Source organism: Catharus ustulatus, chromosome 5 (genome assembly GCF_009819885.2).
Source record: "Catharus ustulatus isolate bCatUst1 chromosome 5, bCatUst1.pri.v2, whole genome shotgun sequence".
NCBI classification, from domain to species: Eukaryota; Metazoa; Chordata; class Aves; order Passeriformes; family Turdidae; genus Catharus; species Catharus ustulatus.
In genome coordinates this window covers 13,795,473-13,817,691 of record NC_046225.1, presented here as the reverse complement: position 1 = coordinate 13,817,691, position 22,219 = coordinate 13,795,473, and the positions used below count along the sequence as shown (strand labels likewise).

General features: G+C 41.0%; 1 protein-coding gene across 4 annotated transcripts in view; it reads right to left on the bottom strand.

The window, feature by feature from the left end:
- SLC10A7 (solute carrier family 10 member 7) overlaps window positions 1–20,426 on the bottom strand; it is a 145,076-nt gene extending 124,650 nt beyond the window's left edge. For 2 of the 4 annotated variants that reach the window (XM_033061118.1, XM_033061119.1), the window contains exons 1-4: window positions 20,291–20,426; window positions 16,966–17,048; window positions 12,856–12,992; window positions 8,666–8,741 (exon numbers count right to left, since the gene is read on the bottom strand). In XM_033061118.1, the coding sequence (XP_032917009.1) occupies window positions 8,666–8,741; window positions 12,856–12,992; window positions 16,966–17,048; window positions 20,291–20,390 (396 nt within the window). In that variant the 5' untranslated portion in view covers window positions 20,391–20,426. Of the gene's footprint in view, window positions 1–8,665; window positions 8,742–12,855; window positions 12,993–16,965; window positions 17,049–19,288; window positions 19,443–20,290 lie in introns of those variants that run through there. The other 2 variants (XM_033061120.1, XM_033061122.1) reach the window with 2 other exon arrangements.
- Window positions 20,427–22,219: the final 1,793 nt, after the last annotated feature.

Sequence of the window (22,219 nt, the reverse complement as noted above, 5' to 3'; positions counted from 1 at the left end):
GTCCTCCATAAACTTGATCTTTCACCTCTAGTGAAAATCCTCTTACAACTATAATTCTGAAGTTAATGATGAGAGATTTCATTTGCTTTCCAAGCACAGATAAAACCTTTTTGAAATACACTCTCACTGCCATGACCTTGGTCTATGACTTAAGAGTTCACCACATGTAATAATTTACTTTGTCCCATAGGACTCATTGAGATTTCCTTTTAAAAGGTTTTGGATATGCAGTTGGAGTCTAGAGCACTCACACAGCATGCCTCAAGTATACATCCCCATATACATTTACAGACATTTTGCAACCATATCATTACACAAAATGAATTTAGATCATTAAAAAAATACAACAAAAAACAAAGGTCTAACTAAGCAAAGTCATCCACACACTAGAAATTCAACATTTTGGGAATCCTGTTGCAATAATCCACAATATCTGCTAGAACAGGGGTTGCAAAATGTCACTGAAGTAAAGCACATAAATAGGCAAACTGATTCAGGAAATACACTGTTGCTGCCAACTTAGCAGCTCAAAAACAGTTCAGTTCAAGCCCAATAATATTCTCTTTAGCTCATGTGCCAGATAATTACCAGAATTACTGCATTAGACAACCTGGTTAGCATATGGCTGCTGACTTCTTTGCTGATAAGCAAAGCTTCTCTGTTTGCTTAGGCAGGTCTTACTAAACACGCCTTCAGTATTAAAAACAAATAGATGAAGACACACCTACTGTATCCACCTCAATTAAAGGCAAGTTTTTTGTTCCCCTGAATCTTGGGGAAAATTCCTCCTGGTGCCAACTGCCTGGGGATGCATCCAAGGACCTGGGGCAGGGCAGGATGCAGAGGTAGGAGGCATACACCTGGGGAGGTCAGGCTGAGGCTGGTGAGGGAAGCCCAAGTGCCAGAGAACAAAGAGCCTGTAAATGCATGAGATACTGGATGGGTTGGCAAAGATTATACTTAACAGCAAAGCTTCTCCCTCATCACACAGATAAATTATCAGGGGATAAATTATCCTGCTGTGCTTCCAGGGCACTCCTTCAGCAGTTTCCTGCCCCTCAAAACTTCCATCCTCTCACAGGGGCTTCCCATTGAGCTCCAGAGTTTGAGCTTTTGCACCAGCTATTCCAAGTGCTGCTATTTCCCCTCCCTCTGCTAATTTAGGAGTGGCAGCAAAGTACAGGATTTCAAATAGGAAAGGATATATTCACAAGGGAACATGTGCAAAAATCCTGGCTGAGCAGGATAGCACCTGAGCATGGGATCTGCATGTCTGAAAAATGCTTCCCAGGAAACACATGGCTTTACTTCAACATGCCCAGAAACAGTTTATCAGCAGCTTCCTCTTTTCAGACTTCATAATAGGCCAATATTTTCCAGAAGCATAAAAAATGCTTTGGAATCAGTAAAAATTTGCTGCTCTACTGCTCGCCACACTTCTTGCCACATGCTCTAACTAAAAAATTGAACAAAAAGTCATTTTAACAGAAAAGTAAAAATGGAAAACACTTCTAAAATATCCAAATTTCTCCTTTTAAATAATTTTAAATAAATTTGGGCTTATTTAGTTGTATATAAAGTAACCTAGGAGTTTTTCCTGTCTTTACACAAATGAGGTTTTCCTCCTAGAATGTAAAACACATTTTCTTAACATATATTGAAAAAACTGACAAACAATTTAGATGACAAAAACATTCATAATGTTCCTTCATAATTATAATGATGAAAAAAGGATAATAAAATAAACTTAATTTCCTTGAAAAGGAATGAAATTTAAGGGGAATAATAATTTTAACTGAAAATCCTGCTTCATGTTTTACAGCTTTGGTTTCCACAAATCAGTGGAAATCACTTCATACTGGACACCCAAAAAGAGAGCTAAAGAAATTAAGGAAGTGTTCAAATTGCAAGCCTGATTATTTTCTTTCCTATATATTCTTATTATCCACTAAGCAAAAATATTCATGCCAACTAAAAAAGTGCTTGGAGTGGAAAAAAAAATCTAAGCAAAATACCCTGAGGCTTTGATTTTAACACAAAAAGGACAAAATCAAGAAAGAGGAAATAACGTAACACTCTCTCTTTACAAGTCAGAGTTCAGAACTTGAACAGCAATGCTCTCCTTGACTAAATCCACTAAAGAAATTCCTAAATGGCGCTTTTTGTTCTCAATAGATTTGTTTCATTTTGATGTATCCGCAGTGAGCTGTAAGGCAACAGGTGAGGGACAGTGGAACCAGAACCCAGCACACCCCTGGGTTTCACTGCCAGCAAACAACTGCACCACTCTGCCAAAAGAAAAAAGTTTTCATTAGAAAACCACCCTCACACAGTGAATGCAGGTGCTCAATGGAATTTAGACTGCAAAAAACACTCCACTGAAAACAAATCACTTGCAACTCTTTTAATAATCTTTCAAATTTTCACTGCCTTCCAATACAGCCTTTATCTTCAAAGGTTGAGTTAGGGAGAGCAGGTAACACTTTTCTTGCTAGTAAAATACCTGCTCTCTCTCAAACAGGCACAAAATAAAACAGCAGAGAGTACAGAGCCTGAATTTTAGAGTACTGGACTCCATTCTCTGCAAACACTTTAATATAACTATTTCTGAATTGTTAACAATTTAAAATACTTGCTTTGAATACACAATGCCATTCATACAGCACTCACTGCTAGATAAAGGAAGTTCTTGCACAGTATAACTTCACACTGAATTAACCTGCAGACCAAGGCAAATTCAAAACCACCTTTCTTTAAAAGGCCACTTTTGTCAAGCGTGAGAGCAAGATTCTCCTTCTGTCCTGGCTTCTTTATGCCACAGCTTTCAGGGTCAGTGACTGTGCCACAGCAGACAAAAACACTGCCTTCCCAGCCAAGCACTGCAGAACAGCAACAGCACAGCCTCTAAAAACACTCTTACAAAGCTGATCTAGGACAGTTGTGCAAACACAGCTGTAAAAACACAAGGCTGTGATGATTCCAGGTAGCTTCTAGCCACAGCCCAGTTTGGTGCAATTTAAGCAGGTTATTTTACAGCATTCTGCATTATGCTACAAGGGAAGGCTGAAGATGCACAAGACTTCAAGTTCTGTTTTATACATCTCAACTGCACAACTCTACAGAGTCTTGCACTTCCCTCCTCTCTTGCACTCCCAGGACTTTTTCCACTGGACACCTTATGAGCCATATGAAAGACCTTCAGTTAGAGGCAATGGCAACCACACACAAAATTAAATCTTATCCTATTAAATCTTATCAACCACTGATACCTTGGGTTAGTAAATCACCTGCTTTTCAAAGGTGCTGGACTATCTGAAACTTCCTACAAAGTAAAGAGCTTGGAGTTGAAGCGCTTGACTGGAGATTTCACACACCTCATGTTAGCCTGGATTTACTCCACTGAATTGAGAGCAGAACTGTATGCCTTTGAAAATGCCCTTCCCTCTCAACAGTTTGACTAGTGGGTTGGCATTAAAACTACTACTGATAAACAAAAGGAGATCAGTAAGAGAAGGAAAAAACCCCAAAGACTCCCAATTGCTTTGGGTTGTAGAAGACTTGAGAAGATATGAGGCACTCCAGAGATATCTAACAGAGCTGCATGACTGGGACACATTACTGTGATGAAATTCATATTGTAAGTAATAATTTGGGCTCCTCCTATGCATTGATGGATATAAAATGCACTCACCACTCAGGGAAGGAAAAAACCCTAAGTATCAATAAATAGTTCAATAAAAACCATGTGCTCAAAGCACAGCAACAAGAAAATAAAAGTAAACTGTTAGGATACATAAAAAATTAGACTGTAATACTAAACTAGAGTGGGCAAGTTTAATAGCACAACAGCTTCTATGTACATACAAAGCTTATGCTGACACAGCTCTATATTTGTACATGTGAAGTACAGACATCTTGCCTAAATTCGTCCTCCAACACTCAAACACTTCCAAGTGAATTCAGTGTAGTATCTAATAGCAGAACTATTTAATTTTTATTCAGAATTCTTTAATCTGTACAAGCAGACAGAATTTACTAATTAGGAAAAGAAAAATTAATCATATTTCTTTTCCTTTTACAGTATCACATTTAAAAATGGTTGAATTACTTACTCTTTGATAAACAAAACCTTACACATCAATATTTTCAGTGTAATCTGGAAATCAAATTTTAGACAACACTACTGACATATTTAGAGAGGAAAACCTATATTACAGAAGACAACTAAACATCATGACACATTAGTTTATTTGAGGATCTTAAACAATTTTGTTTCATAATGTTCATACGTTACCTTCCAAGGGTAAACACTCATGGTACACTGGTGCATCAATCAGAGTATGAATCACAAGCCATTGGAGCTTGTACTTCTTTTTATTCATTTTATTTTGTTTTCTAAAAGGTTAATGTACATGTATATACAGTTCAAAGAACTTCAGATATTTTTAGAGAAATCAATATTGTTCCTGTGACTTTACAGTAGTGTTAGAGCTCACTTTTCCTGTATTTCTACTAAAAAAAAAAAAAAAAAAAAGAGACAAAGGAATTTTCCAGTCTTCATTCCTCAGAAACTATTCATGTGCTATGTTTTTCAAAATATAATTTAAAACTATTGTGTATAATTCATTGGGTAAATGTTGCTGTTCTCCTTTGATTCTTTCCCAGAAAGGCTGTGGACCTTGCAAATTTGTACTCAGTTTTACGTTCTACATCTGCTTCATAAAACAAATCTAAAAATCAATAATAGAACTATCTCCTTACTTTATACCTTATTTCCAACACCTTTCTGGCTTTCTTCATTGTAGTCTATTTTATATTTCAAAATCTTGTCTTGCATGTGCACCACCTTGTTTTACAAAAGGGCATAGCAGAGCCTCACTAAAGTTGCAAAAAAAATAAAGCAGCACATTGATTATGAGATTTTGTACAAGCTACAGTTCAACTGAACAATAACAAAAAACCCTCAGTGGTTGTGTGGTGTATGAGATAGCAAAATAGCCAAAGTATTCTTCAACAAAATGAGCTGTCTGCCACGATTTATCTGCACAATTCCATCACAGCTCCTGCCTGTTATGTTACACTTTTCAAAAGTATGTCATTAAGCTGCCATAAAAGTCATCACAAATTGCTTTTTCTCCCAAATTGATAATAGACCTATAGATCTAATTTTCAATCTCTTTTCTTCATTACTTTGATTCTTAAGGAGAGTATGACATTTGCTGTCTGAATACTTTGTAGTAATATCAGGCATCTCTGCAACACTTCTGTCTGAGTATCTCTGAGCTTTTAATAGGTTTGTCTTTACAGTGCCTTGAAATGATGACATATTTATTTGTCTCTATTGCAGACTTTTAAAGGAATTGTTTTTATAATTTCACTGAAAAACTACAAGACTTATTGAAAGAAAAAGACACAACAAAGCCTTCAGTGCTATCAAGCTATGCCTTTAAAATCCTGACCCTTCATAGTACAAGAGTAAAGAACAATTGTGAGGCCTTCTGGTTTTCATTCCAATTTTTTAGCTTCATGGACTGTATCTACACAAAACATGAAATTGATTGACAGAAATAACTAAGTACTTGAGAAAATATCAACAAATTTAAAATTAGATTTTGATTCTTATGGTGATTCCTCCTCATTTTTCACCAGTCAGCCTATAACCTTTTTGTTCATATAGGGCTTCATATGTATCAAACTAACATTCAGTGCTTAAAACTGGCTTTTTTAATGAACTAAGTGCATTTGTGACAAAAGCTAGGAATAGGCTGGTTTAAAAAGTTGCTTGCAGGGTTAATGAAAGGAACATAGGAAAAGATCATAGGAGCAATGATGGAAAATCAGGGTGAAGGAGAGACAGAAGAAAGAAAGGCTCCCTTTTATTATGTCACAGCCAAATTTTCCAATTAATATGCAGCAAATTCCACTACCCAAGTAGCCTCTAATGATGTATGTCACTTTCTAAGCACTTAACCAAATACTTAATTACCCTGTCCCAGGCCAATAAAATATAGATCTTACATCAGATTTCTTTCAGCACTGATCTTCAAACACTTCACAAACGTGCTATTATGCATCACAGCAACCCCAGAGACATAACTCACTCTGTTTTACCCAAAAGGTTGATGACAGAGCTAAAAACAGAGACCATGTTTCCCCAGGCCCAGATGTAGTACTTCCACCATGACACAGGGACTGATATTTCTGTGAGAATAACCCAAGTCCAAAGTGACAATTAACAGTCTCTTCTACTTCAGACAAAGAAACCTAAAACTCTCTACACTGGCATAACACAAGCAACCACCACAGCTCTTAAGTGCTGTGCCTCAAGACATCCAAAAAGGTTTTCAGAGCAGTTATTGAGGGTGTGCCTGGACTCCACAGCAGCAGGACACTTCTCAGACTAATTAGCTCACGTGCAGTTTCCTTGTCATATTCCTTCTGAGCAACCTCATTTATCTTCATATTACATTATGCAGTGTAGATACATCCTCAGACAAATCAATTTCTCTAGGTAAGGGTTACACACTTGCTGAGGCTAAAAGCAATTTAAGAAGCACTACTATGAACAAATGCTCTCACAGTATAACCATTGTTATTTTCAGTGGACTGCCAAGTTTAAATTCTTCATATATCAGAATGCATTCAAACTGTAATGGGGAAAATAATATATCTGCTTATATCAGAAAAAGAAATACATCAGTAACAGCTCAGGTAAAGTTTGGCAAGGAGAGGTGTGAGACTGTTTTTCTCCCCTAGCATGAGGGATGTGATTTGCTGATCTTCAGAAGAAAAATTAGCCTGAACAACAAATAAACATGAAATTCCAAGAATATGCTTGCATTGGAAACATTGTCAAGTTTGGTAATAACTTTGCCACAAGCTTTGTCAGACTGAGCATGTTTAAAAGGAGTTTTTCCTTTACAGACTCTCTTAGAGCCTGAGAACCCTCCATTTCCAAACCCACTTCTTGATTCACCCTCTCTGCTGTCACCATCTGTAAAGGTATGCATTTTCACTTTCCTCCAACACCAGTCTGGCACAGAAGAATCAGAGTTTAAACCTTGTCAGTGATTTGTACAATCACATAATAGAAAGCAGCCATTTTTCAGCTGGTACAAAATGCACACACCCTCACTGCCCCAAAGGACACTACCCTAAAAAAAGAGTATTCTAATGGTCAAGAAACTAAAGTACCTCTCTCCCTCCTGCACACTGTATTATATTGTTTTCAACTAACCAATCTTGCTGTAGTTTTTTCTAGAGGATTTTTACCTTGTTCTAAGGATAGTACAAGCAGTGCTGAATGAGTACTCAATACCTTATTTAATCCTCACTGTTCACTATGTGGTATCTTGCTATAATTTACAGTATCTACATATAGAATCATAACTGGAAAACCTCTCATTTCTCTGTTGATCACTATTAGGCATTGAATTATTTCTTTATAGTAACAACCCCCCAGCACCTCCATCAGACAATTTTATGGTTCTTTTTTCAAGGTAGCAAACTGGCAGACAGTGATGTACATCAGGATTGCCCATAATTAGAGATGGTTGACTTGAAATACTTTGGGTCTCTCTTCAGAGGATAAAGCAATTAAACAGCACTTTGTCAGTACAAAGTACAACTTCAATCTCTTTCACTGCTATCATGTGTTTTCAAAGCTGACATTAATCGGTCCCAAGAGCCTGAACTCAGAAAATGAGAAGTTCACAACTAATGGTCATATTTAAAACATGTGGTTGAAGTGAACCACCCAACCTCACACAGGAGCTCTATGGCTGAATTAAAATTTGCCTTTAACCCTTCAGAATAGCATCCAACACCCCAGGTGTAAATCCCATCTGTCAATGTTAATTCCCTCCTTTCTTCACCTACCAGGTCTCCTCCACCTTCAGCAGTTGGGAGGGAGCAAATCTAAAGGAAACAAGCTCATTAATTAGCACAGCTGGATTAATTTCCTAAATGCCATTTACCTGGCCTCCCTGAAAACAGCAACTGCTTTGTGGTTAAAGAAAGAGTCTGAAATTACACCAGAATATGCTTGTTTCAAGGCAGAAATTTATAATGACCAAACTGAGTTTACCCAACTTCTATTCCAGCATTTCCTATCTGTTGAGAACTTTGCATTGCATCACTGTCAGAGAACCCCACATTCCCTGAATTTTCACTTCACACAGTCTGAAAAAAAAATATAAGATTTAAAGCTGTTTGTATTGCCATGTCACTTGCTACATTTGCAGCTTTGAGCTTGAGAAATTCCTACTACAGAACTTCTTAATACTGAACACATCCAAAGAATATCTGCAAGGGCACAACTTCACTGCAAATCTATTGGTCTGTGCAATAACTACAACACAGCACAGGAACATTATAGGGTTAGGACTCACAGTGCAACAACCACCAGAAATCTCCCCACACCAATTTCTATCAGAAACCTTTGTATCACCTCAGAAAAGTGAGTTTCTTTAGGTTTCAGCAATGCCAGCATATAACATATCACTATTTTCCTTGTTTGACACCAAGACAGCACCCCAAGCCTTAATTCCAGAATGCTTTACAAACCACAATAGCATCACATTTCTGTCTCTGCTTTGCCACTTGAGTTCATCATAAATAAATACTTGTTTGAATAGCTGTTTTAAAAAGCCAAATGCAAACTCACCTCATTCCCACCAACAGCTTTGGTCAAAATTACAGCAGAAGACACTGGAGGTGGCATGCAGCCCACTGTCTGCAAGCTGAAAACAACAAAAAGAATGTTACATTCCTTACAGGAGGCAAACACTAAGCAACCCCACAACCTTAAACTACCAAAGAGCTGAGAAGAAAGTCTTATCACCTGTGCAGTGCAATCAGTTCCCAATCAGCTACAGCCCTGCACTAGGAAGGGCACTCCTGCTGGCAGCATTTCTATGCCCTCTCTCACCAGTCACCACAAGCACTTAACCTCTGTGACTTCATTTCTCCATCTGCAGTACTGTAGCTCTTATTCACAAAGGTCTCTCTACATCTATCACAGACCTCCAGTCACCTGACTGCCATCAGATCATCAACAGATTTTTCTTACACTTTAGAAATCCAAGATACCCTACTATTGCCGTCATTTTTTGGCATTGTTAGTGCAGCAAAGTTATTGATGTGTACAGTAAATGCTGTTGCAAAGTAAGAAAAAGGTGGTGAGCTTTCCTTTGTTTTCAAAGACAGTCCACGAAACCACACAACAATAAATTACAATTAAATTTGGGGCTAAGTAAAATAGGGGTTCTGAAGAAATACTGTGAAAAGGAAAGAAAAACTTGAAAGGAACAGTAATGGGTGGAATAAAATAGATTGCAAAATCCCTGGAAGTGTTGAATTTACATATGATTTCAAGTATTGGAGCTTGAGATTCTAACTCAGAACAGTCAATCACTACTGGTGAACTACTTTGCATTTGTAACCATCTCAGTAGAGCCCCCAAGTAAGGCAGTGTCAAAAAGCTGCAGCAACAGAAGCATTAAACCCAGGCACCAGGGTGCACATTACTGTGCAACTGATATTCTGCAAAAATACAAAAGGCTTAAAGAGAAGAAACAGGTAAGTGACAATGACAGTACTCTTTTGTCAGCTAAAGACACTGTGGGAATGAGGCAACCAATGTAAGCATGGTATAAATCCAACCACAAAGTGCCAAGCACCACCTTGGAAGCACAGAGCACCTTCACCTTACAGTGAAATAAGCTATGCCAGCAGGGAGTTGTCAGCACATGGCAGAACAAGCTCATATTGAAAAGAAATACAGGAAAAAGAAATGATGCAGGAAGGTTTGGAAACACAGGAAAATACACAGCAGACAAACAAACATGGTCATTCTGATGTCCATGCCCTACACTGTGATACTATTCTCTCTATGTGGCAGCCAGCTCCTCAAACTTCTCACCTGCTCTAATAAGGAGTGGGTTAAGTACAGAGTTATCCAGAAAGATACAAAATGTGTGTAAGGGCATTCATCTCAGCTGGCAGGGATTTTCCATACTATAAGGGAAAGATTTAATCAATCTCTGTTAACCTTCTCAAATTGAAAATAACACATTTGGGATTAAAACCAAAAATCCCTATCAAGCAATATTAATTGAAGAAAACCTGGTACACACTAAAAGAACATACTTTCAACTGGGTGTATTGAAACATGCACCTGTAAACTTTCTTTTCAGTTTGTATCAACTACTCAATTCTACCAATATACAAACAGATTCCTCTAATGCCCAATGAACTACTAGAGATAACAACCAACCAACTAATTTATTCCACTGGACCAGGCCATGCCATCAGTACTAACATCAGGGGTCCAAACATTGCTGTTAACACCACAGACAACTGAGGATATCTGAAGTCACATGTTTTAGATATGAAAGCTCCAAAGTCATATCTTATACCCAATCTTTGCATCTCACGCCTTACCACTTGTGCTGTAAATGCTATATGCTAAAAGTGGAGAAGAGGTGAATCTGTGCATACATTAATAACCTGCTTCATGCTTCTTTTCAAATAGGTGCAAAACCTGGTCAGGCAATAAAACAATTAACTTATAAGATGCTTGGGAGGATGTCAGTTTCTCCTCTATTTTATGCATTTCAAAATAATTGCAAAGCAACCTCCTAATATCATTCCAGACAAAGAGGGGGAAAAGAAAAATCCCACTCAGCTGTAGAAACAGAGGTGAAAAGCTGGTACCACCCAAATCTGCCTCTCAAATAACACTTACAGCAAAACAGACCATTGGAGAGGATGGGAGAATCTACCATGCATTCTGATGCAAGATGGAAAAGGTTCTGTGGGCTGTGCCCTTCAGGCACAACCTTGGAGCAGTGGAGAACTGCAGTGCCCAAGGGAGCCACCCTGCCAAAGGGTGCTGCATGCCCTTGGGAACACATGCCTGTTTTTCCAAGCTTTTTTGAGGGCTATCAACCAGCCTTCACTACATGCTGTGCTAAATGTGTGATAAGGAAGTAACTTTGTCTTGTTCCCTTCCCTGTTTTCCTTGGGTATTTTAGCGTTTCTAAGGGAATAAAACTACAACTGTGGGGCATTAGGATGAAATTTAGTTTACACAGAGCTGCCACAGCACAATCCCTGACATCAGCTTCTTACACACACAGAGGGACCTGCTTTGAAAGGTGTTATTCTAGAATTAGGACAGAGCTCAGTATCTTCTGCACCTGCATCACACTGTACAGCTCCCAGTGCAGTGTCTGCTGCTCTGAGCATGTCCTGAACAGAAGTATTTCTCAAGAAAGCACTCCAAAAAACCCAACCAGACGACCTTAAACTCCTCAATCTGATCATTCTTTCAATGAAACCTCTATACAATAGTTACTAAAAGATAAAACAGCCAATCAAAAGCAGTACTCAAGGAACAAGTGCTTGAAAATCAGCTTGAAGTAAGCAGAAGTACAGCAGCTCACCAGTAAGACACAGACACACTCTCAGGACAAATGAGCCTGGTTTAGGCTCCACATTTAGAGAGATAAATGCAAAAGTATTTATTTTCTTTACAAAAATACATACATCCCTAGTTTTACAAACAGTTTTACAGGTGTGCATGCATATACATACAATTATACTCGTGCATGCAACAGATCATGTCATTTAAGTACTAAAAACCAAAGTGGTATAAGACTCATGGGAAAGAAGGAATGAGAAACTTCATGGAACCAAAAGCCCCACAAAAACCTCTTTCACCTTGCACTTGAGAAACTGAAACTCCATGGATTAGGAAGGAATTTTGGCTACTGTGAAAAATCACATACATACCTGTCCTAGCTGAGAATAAAACTTCACAATTATTTTACTTTAAAGAATACCTTTTACTACAAATAGCTAAATGCAAATGAACATCATACAGCAATCTTGTTATTTCCTTGCTTTACAGACACTGTTAAGCAAAAGATTGTTAGCTTTCAATTGATGTTGTCTCAATGTCACCCTCTCACTATCATTTGGACCAATTCACACTTGACAGAGCACCAGGAGAAGCCTCTCACAAACAAAATGAAATGCTCCTTTAGGTTTAGGTCTTGTAGAAACATAAACATGAGCAGCTTTTTCATTAAACTTTTAAGACAAGGAACTCCCCAAGCAATGTTTCACCAAGCAGTGAAGAAACAATGGGGATTCTTTCAGCAGTTTTCTGAAATAATTGATTTTTGCATTCAAACATTCCAGTATACCTGCATGGCACTAAGTATTGACCTCACATTAAAAAAAAAAAAAAAAAAAACTTTTTTATTTTACATAGCATCTCTCCCTAGTACACCATCAATGCAGCTTTGCACATTGGCAGTGTATACCCAAGATTTAAAACAGTTTTCATGACAACTTAGTTTCTGCTCATCACAAAGTTCTTGTCCTACAAAACTTTTACTCTTTTTTTTTCCCCATAATTTAGCTGGAAGCAGATACTGAGCCCTTGAAGAAATGCTTGCTACAAACTACCTAAAACCAGAAAACCAATATGTGGTGCACACAATACTTATTCACCGATTTATGCTTTTCCTTCAGCATTCCTTTTCTTTGCTCCCCACCTTCCTTGAGACCCAACACATCACTTCAGCTGTGTTTTGTGAAAAAGAAAGCTAACATGTTGCAACCTCCCTACACATAAGACTGTCTAGACTTTCTAAAAATGAGACCAGGTTCCTGAAGGGATAATCCTGTGCATATACTTTGTTTTCAACAGCAAAGTGCTGAAGCACAAAAAAAAAAATCCCCAGCAAAATCTCTTCACAAAACAACCAAACACCAGTTGCAGGATAAGCAGCCCTTTAAGATGACAGCTACAAATATATTTTACTCAATTATGCTTAAACGTACCCTTTTAAAAGCCATTCATTTATAGGTGTGATTGATAACAGCTGAAGAAAGACCCATATTGCTGTTGGGAAGAACACAAGTGTAAAAATCTGGACAAAAAGGTGTAGTTTCACATGCATCAAAGCACTTGTCAGCTCCTGCAAAAGAAAAAGAAGAGAGGAAGTTGCAGTCATAACAGCTGAAGTAAAATCACGTTTGTGCTTTTAAAACTAGGATCAGCTTTATAATACAAAAGGAGTGCATGTCAAAAAGGCACCTTTAGGGATCATCTGATCTCCTCTTTAATAATGAAGTACATCCAGACAACATAAAAGCTGTCTGCTCCTGGGCATTTTTCCACAAGAATTGTCCACCACTTCAATAATAGTGTAGCTCTCAGAACAGCAGCTTTTCAGCAGGCAGCCTTAGCACTTTGTCATGGCTTCAAAACCTGTGTTAACTGCACTGATGGCTGTTTACTTTACTGACTTTTGATGCCAAGAGGCATGAAAACTTGTAGTGAGCACATGATTTCAGGTTGCTCTGTCTAAAGAGAGCCACAAACTGTGATTCTCATTTATACTGTTAGGGGAAAAAAAAAAAAAGGATGTTTATGGATGTTTGTATTACCAAGCATTCATTTGTGGTTTTGGGTTTTTTTTTATGTTTGTTATTTTTTCCTTAAAAGCAAAGTAATCTGTAGCAGACTTTGATTATTTATTGTATCAACAGACAGGAAATTTATAGGGAAAAAATATTTGGCTGATGAAGAATAACAAAGAACGAATACCAAGACTGTAACAAGCTAAAAACTGTTAAGCCATAAATTTCAGAGAAATAAAGTGTAAAGGACCACTGGAGACTCAGAAAGCAACAAAGAAAAATTTAATTTTAAATCATGTAAGAGCACTCCAGAGAGGCGATCAAGTACCCTTAAAGAGAAAAAACTCTTCAGCTAGCTTTGTCTCTCTGTTTCTGCCTTTTCAGGCATTTCAAGGACCTTCTACACAAGTTTTTGAGTACAAGGAAAGAGCCTTGCACATTTTAACTCATTTCAAATCTCACAGACTGAGAATAAAAGTTCCTTTTCCTTTCTCTCACAGTAACTCATACTTTTTTAAAGTAAACAATGCAAAAGAACCGATGGCACTCTTACTCAAAATCTAATTTGCTGGGATTCTCCAGCTGCCACTCCAGATGAATTAAACATATCTCTATCTCGCATACAGAAGTACCCTTTTAATTTCCAATTTTTACAATTGGAAAATGCCATAAAACCAGAGGGTTTTAAGAAGACTCTGTGATACTTCCAAAACCAAAACCCAAAACAAAAAGAAAACTCTGTTGTAACTTCCAGGGAGCAAGGAAGGTGACACAACACAGCCAACCTGCTGCATGGAGGAATGCTGTACTAATGGAACAGATCTTTGCAGATCTAAATTACCAGTCTTGAAAATGTCTCCAGCGATTGCCTTTGAGAATAGTAACAGTTATTTGGAAGAGTTATTATTATAACAGCATGCCTTAGACTAGATGATCACAGAATAAATGCTGAGGTAAACAGCCTTCATCCTCTTAAACAATTTACAAGGGCTTGTCCAAAAATCTACCTGCCACCTCAAAAAAGTTGCTGGAAGTTGCTAGTTATGACTCTGTTTCTGCACACCAGACAGAACAGGTTACTTTGTCTTCCCCAGTATTTCACACCCTTTAGGGAGCTTGGTGTGGGTCCCTGTTGCCATCCAGTCACGCTTCTGACAGTCATAGCTGGACTCCTCTGGGCAAATACCCACACAGAGCAAACAGTGTTTTCAGTGGCTTGCCAAATTCCTCCTTGAAATGGATAACTCAAGTATGTGATTTAATTTCTGGGGCCCTACGGGAGGTATTTGCTTTAAAAGAGCCAGCTATCCAGTCACTGCAAACTGAAATAGCATTATATTAAGGTGGAATCAAATGTTCTTGTCAGAGAACACAGAGTATTTCTACAAATGTAAGAGGACCTTGGTCACCTCTGGCTCTGAAAGTGTAACAAGGCCATGCACAGACAGGCTCTCCTTGAATTTTGCCAATTATTCTATAAAATGATTTCTGAACACATTGGCAAAATCAAGCATGCACTTACACAGCAGATTAAACCAGAAGTGTAACCTTAAAAGAGTATCAGTTATTTCTAGTTTTCTCAGATTTATCAGAAGGCCTCTGTTAACACTTATGAACTTTTCATCCTGTCATAAAGCATACCAAACTCCAGTTTCCATCTAACTAAAACATTATCCAAGGTAGAACAGCTGATACACGGGTCAAAAACAAATAAAGCCAAAAACAGAAACCATACACTTTGCAACCCGATAAAAAGGCACATTGAGTAATAATACCAACTTTAGGTTGTGCCTTAAACAACTAAAACATGCCTCCAAGTATTTTAATAAAAACACAACCTGGTCCCCTAACACATATAAGGATTGTTTTTAATATACACTTTAGAAAGTAATAGCACAAGGTACAACGTGAGAAATTATTTTCTTCTTCTGTCTTCTATCCCCATGGCAGAAATTCAGGAAAGGCCTAATTTCTTCATGAAGCTGGATAACAGCACCAGCCCCAACTGCTGCTCCCAAAACAATCTGAGATCAGCTACCTGGACATAAACATCAGCTCCTGTAAAAGCTTCATTTTCATCAATATATTGCTTTTAATGTCATAGATAGAAAAATGGAAAAAAGTTACGTAAGTTCAAAGTAAGACACGATCCATTGCCCAGAAAACTGTCAGTCACATCACCTTAACTGGAAGTTAGATGCAAACTAGCATGGAGAATCTAATCAAGACTTTGACAATGCTACTCATTTCTCTCATGAAGTTTCATACAAGAATACAAAGTAGTGAAAGGGAAAGAAATTTTACATTTTTTCCTTTGCATGCAACAATTCATAAGCCTGAAAGAAAAAAAACTCCACTCTATTAATACTACTCAGGTTTATGTTTAGGGTTCTCGTCTGTGTGAAAGAGAATGCCTCTCCACAGCCTATTTCCATTAGGATTAGTTACCATCCCAGGCAAACAGGACTCTTCCTGCATCCCCATAAGGCTGCTACAGAAGTGACTAAAGTTCCCCAGCTCACTTACACTGTGTCCTGGCAGAACTAGAGGTCCTAGTGCCAGAACTACCAGGAGACAGCAAAGGAGAGGGCAGCCATCAACTCAAACACCTCCTCCACTTGAAAGTTCACCACTATGACCATGATACAGGTGGAAAGACTTTTTTTGTTGTTGAATGCACAGTGTTCACCCAAATCCTAGGAGATAACTGGACAAAATTGTGATGATTCTTTCAGGCATTAGTATCATGCAACTTATGAATAGTATCCCCTGTTAGTCAACAGCACAAAGGAACCAGAAAACTAAACTAGCAGAGACGTGCAGTGTTTAATTTCAACTCTGGCTGCTCCTTCTCTTCTTGGCACATAGCCATCATTTCCCTTCCCCATGATTCCTTTACACACCTCTTCATCTCTTCTGAATCCCAGACTGTTCCTCTTTGAAAATCGCATGACACAAAATTTTGAACAAATCTCAGTGCCTGTGATATGCACCACAGTGTAGGCATCTCAAATCCACCTGTCCACAAAGAAATCCTATGGGAAAAGATTGCCAAGACTTTGCATTTGTATATTGACTTTGTATCGCATAGGAAACCTTTTGTGCTGATCCTAGCTGCTGTCCTGGCCCTACCAAACAAGGTAGCTTAAAGCCACCAGGTCTTTGTTTCCATCAATCCAGCAGTGAACAGCTGCATCTCACCCCAATTTGGGTTTGGGACACCATCAGGGTGTGGATCCAGTCTCCAAATTATGCTCATCACTTCCATTTGGTTAAAGCTGTGCAGAGACAAACCACCCTCCCTCTGCAGATGGGTGACATTTATCCACACTATCCTTATTATCATCATCTTCATTTACTTTGTGAAGCACTTTCTGAAACCAAGGAGGGTTATGCCTTAAATATCTATCTTCTCTTGCTAGCCATCCTCCCAGCACCATCACCATTCCAATAACATTTAAATCTGATCAAAAGGAACACAATTTTTTTAGAGCATAACAGGAATGAAGCAATGAGAAATTACAGTACCTCAGTTTTTAAGGAGAGTCCACTGTTAAAGAATATAGCTGAAACGGCAATGTAAGTTATGGTAATTTCTGGTTTCAAGGGTCCTAAAAAATACAGACATAGAGAACAAAGTGAACTACAGTCAAAGGGACAATGATATGCAAACACTATATCAGAGTAAATGAGAATACTTACAAAAAACACCTGGAGAAAGTCTAATCAGTAAAGTCTCTAACAAAAAGAACGGCATTTCTATCAAGTTACAGAAAGCATGCTATTAATTTTTAAATAAAGTAAACAAGTGAGTGCAGAGTGAGTTATGTCATTATGTAAAATTGATGGCCATGACTGAAGGCCACTGGGAACCCAGAGGTAAATTCTGGAAATTTGAAAGCAGGAAGTCTTTCACAATTCTGCCATCAGAGCATCCCTATAGCATCAGCAAATTCAAACAAAAATATTAACTGGTACCTTCACAGGGCCATTGACATCTCTCACACAGCTCCTCTCACTTCTTGGCCTACAACACACACACATCTGTCTGGCTGCCTGCACCAAAGAACCCAAATCACACCTTGCAATGATTTCCTCAGGCAATGCAATTCTGTGTCATTCCCCTCACAACAGAAAATGTTCAAGATGGTTCATTCCAGCCCCACAAAAACACATTTCAGACAATGCTGCAGTCAGATCAGCAAGGGCAGATGTCTGCACCACCAAGAGTTCCTCTGTATGAAAGGTTTACATTTGTATACATTTATATACTTTTTTTCATGGAGGTTAAAATATAGTCTTTTTTACACTCCTATAAAAATGATGAATTCTCTTAATACACTTTGGCTTCCGAGGCCACCAGGCATAAAATGTATGTGCTCATTTTTTCATGAGCATTCAACCAGATATTATGTTAGAAGGAAAATATTAGCAGTCTACTTAGGACCAAAGTAATATCCTCACTCTACAAGTGACCCTAAGTTGTCATGAGCAAAACTGCAGCAGCAAACAAGCCAGCCTTGACTCACTGCTCCAGAAGAGAGGAACCTTTCTGCTCCCTCTGATGAATGATACATTGATGATCACACTGGAGTAAGGTCAATGATCCTTAAATCAGAGGGACTTGTCAAATTTGCATCTCAAGTCATGTCAACCCTACTCTCAGAGAGAACTCTGTTGACAAGACACTAAAAGTGTGTGTGCCAAACATAAGAAAAAAAAAAACCAACCAAAAAAACAAGCTACATGTATGAAAACTAAGGTAAAAATAAGACAGGAAATGCAAGAGTTACAGTTGCAACAAAGCACATGACTAGTTGCAAAATTATGGCACATTAACTGAACAGATGAGGGGGAAAATCCCCAGAAGATTACACAAATATACAGCTCTACAGAAAACTATATTTTATAGACACAATTACCTCTTTTTTTCTAATCCTTAGGAAGATTAGAGCATCTATGTACATGCACATACAGCAGACAGGCAGTGGGTTAGTCTGGCTAAGATAGGGGTTCTTCCAGGGCTCAGTTTTTTCTAGTTTATGGCTTTTCACTGGGCTACCTGAACTCCTCCTCCCAGGAGAAGCCACTACCACCAGAGCAACCACACACTCTGGTCACAACAGAAAAATTCTTTTCACAAAGGAACTAAATGGCCTCATATATCAAATAGGAAAACACACAAAAATGGCTTGGCTTATGTCGTGAAGGTGACAACACCACAAATCTTTGTTATTTATGGCACAATCTTCCACGGGTATGGATGCTGGACCATCCATATCATTCACTGAGGCCCTGCAAATTACTGTGCATGGCTTTGTCAGCTGGAAGATGACAAACTAAGGTTTTTTCATGTGTTGATACTTCCCACCCCTCACTTCTTTCTGCTTTTAAAAAGGAGTATTTTTCTTCCTCAGAGCACTGAGATCCCATAGTTTCAGAGGAGGCAATTCCACTATGGGAAACACGTGCTCACTACTTTCAATCAATGCTTCCAAGCTTTTTCAAACAAGTTGTCCCAGGAACAATACTGTGTCAAAGCTTGACATCTCTTTGCAGCAGGATAATTTAATGAAGTGCTCCATCATAGTGATTCCATGCAGGAAGTGAGCCGAGGAAAAATCATCTCCTATTCTAGCTAAAAGGATCTCCCACGTGGCTGCTAACAATTAGCACAGCACTCAAAGCAGAAAGGGACAAAACACCTGATACTCTCAGTTTCACGTCATCTCTGAGGTCTGCTGAAAACACAGCACGGATCCTGCAAGAAGCTCCACGTGGGTTCTATCCACTTATGCAGAACAGCACACAGATGTTAGAAGGGATCCTTGCACAGCAGGAATTTGCCTACCCTGAACTCCACGAAGTACCGGAGCCTTAGTTGCCACAGCATGTGTTCAGAGCCATATTTTTTTTAATCATTTTCTTTTTTTTTCCCCCAGAACCTAAGAGGTGGGAAAAGTTTGGCTCCTCAGTGAGAAGCTGTCTATTCTCAAACTTCAGTTCTGTTAAGAAGAAAAAAAAAAATTAAAAATTTAGAAAAAAATCCCTGTGCCTATAAAAGCACTGATAGATTCTTCCTCCTCTCACATAACATGGAACTGCCTTTTTATTAAGCCATCAGAGAAAAATTAGGAAGAAGTAATACAAAATTTAATTTGTTCTTGAAATCAGTGAACATCCCAGGAGCTGAAGTTCCAATAGAACTAACCAGGAGACGCCCCCAGCGTTTATACTTAAAGATACATTGTTTATGTTTAAATAACAGTGGACATTTCATCAGCCGGGATGAAACACAAGCTTAACAAACGATAGATCTGCTTTGCCTCCTGCACGCATTTTTTACACCAGCACCTTCCACAGGATCAGTTTCCCTGTTTTCCCCCACCTTTCATGAGGAAGCAAAAGGGAACAAAACAAAACAAAACGAAAAAAAAAACCAACTTTAAAATACAAGCGTTCCACTATAAAGCGAAAGAAAAGGTCTGGCCGAAACTCAGCACCTGAGAGTTTACCAGGACGCCTCCAGCTGCACCTCCGGGAAGCTCCCAGGCGGCAGAAATCCACACCCTGAGCTGCCAGGACCTCATGCCCACAGCGCTGGAAGTTAGGACTGAGTTGAACAGAAGCACATTCAGAGCCAGCCACTACTTGGCTCCCATCACTCCTAATCCCAAAGGAGCAGGACACTCTTCCATGCCGAGCAGAGGCACGGGAACACAGGCGGGAGCACTCCCCGTGTCGCTGAGGAGCCGGGAGCAGGGAAGAGGAGCCGATGGAGGGCAGGGACCCGCACGGGGCAGCCGGGAGCCGGCCAGGTCCCGGGGGCTCCGGGCACAGCGCCCGCACTCACCGCCTTTGACGCCGACGCCGGGCTCCAGCCGCGCCACGGCGATGACCAGCACGATGCCGAGGATGAACCACTCCTTGCGCAGCCGCTCCAGCAGCCCCATGGCGCTGCCCGGCGCGGATCGGCTCCGCCCGGCGCCGCTCGGCGCGGTTCGGCCGGGCTCGGTCCGGTGCCGCTCGGCTGCTGCGGGCGCGGGGCGGGGCGCGGCCCCACCGCCCGCCGGCAGGGCCAGCCGGATCCGCTGACAGGAAAAGTCTCACCCACCGCCGCCATCGCTACCACGCACCTCCTAATAGCCGCGCAGCTCTCGCTGCCGCTCCCCCGGCGGGCTAAGCGCTGCTGCAGGCCCCGTCGGCTCTGGCTGTCCCGCCCGGTATCCCCGCGCCCAGGCGCACCCCGCGGGTGGCGGTGGCAGGAACGGGGCAGGGCCGTGGCTGCCGGGGCCGGGCGGGCCGGGGAGAGCGCGGGCACGGAGCCGGTGCGGGCGGGCGGGCGCGGCGGGGCGGTGCGCGCTGTTTCGGTGCATTACAGCGCCCGTGTGACGGCCGCGTTTACGCGCGGGAGGGTGGGCGCGAGCCGGGAGGCGGGATCCGGAATCCGGGATGGCTCCGTGAGGGCCGGGGCTGGCGGGGCAGAGCCCGGAGCTGTGATCTCCGCAGCCCCAGCGAGGAGCGCCGGGGCGGCCGCCGCGCCACGCACCTCTTACCGCTGTGCGCTCACCCCCGCCCGTCCCGGCGCTGCGCCGCCGCCGGGGACACGTGGAGCGGGATCGCCCTGGAGTTCCTGAGCGCCTGCCTGTCCGTTCTAGGCAGTCCCAAAGGCACCTGTCCAGCCCTTGTCGCGACATGCCGACAGCATCGCCCGAGCCGGGCCAGCCACTTCCAGCGGCGGGCGGGTCCCTGGTTTACCTCAGTGCTATAAACACGTCCATTAAAACTGTATCGTAAAACCTCATCCTGGTGCTCCACCCGCGCTTTCCATTCCCTATTCCCCTCCTGTGGCGTTTCCCCGATGGATTCGTGGCCGCATGAGCCGGGGAAGGATGAGGCAGGAGACGCTCTGAGCTGCAGCGGCTCCGCCGGCGCTGCCCCATCCGCAGACACTGCGCGATTCCCGAGCGCCTCGGGAAATCCATCCCGCACAGCCCCGGCCATGTGTGCAGGACTCAAGGAACAGCCCTGCCGCCGGCTTTCTGCTACCAAGGAAAGAAATGCGTGTAGCTGAAAGCTCAGCTGATCTCCAAGATGTGTATATCCCTGCGTGTTCACCTCTGCAAACAGGGACACATCAGAGCCGAAATATTTGGATATGGGATGGAACGTGCCTTCTCGCACCCGCAAGCGGATCCAAACTGTGCGGTTTGAAATGATTATGCTTTTCACTGCTTTACTAAAGTTCACTGGAGCACATGTTGATCCTTGCTCCCTTCTCAGGGAGAGACAGAGCAAAACCTCACTGCACTTGCCCTGTGCAATCACTGCGGGTTGGCTGTTTTGGGGGAAAATAAATGCACAATGTTCATCTAGAGCAAGCTGTGATTATAATGCGTGCACAGGAGAGATAAATCAGATGAAGATGTACAGGTAAAGTTTATCGTATAAACTGTATATTAAATCTCTCTGTGGACACTCGCTCACAGGTGGCCCCAGTTCCAGGACATCTGCACCGTTCATGGATCACAGCACGCACATCTTTCCCTGTGTGGCTCTGAAAGCACACCAGCGAGGGCAAGTTCTGATCACCTGCTCTGATCTGAGCACAGCAGGGGACCAGGCAGATGTCCATGGTTTCCCAGGTGTTTTTGTTGTGAATTTGTACACAGCGCTGGAGCTCCTAACAGAGATGGGAAGCAGACTTTTCACCCTGTTCCTACTGGTTCCTGCCAAGCTGATGAGCTGCAAGATGCAGAGGCCTCTCACTGCACCAGCAGGG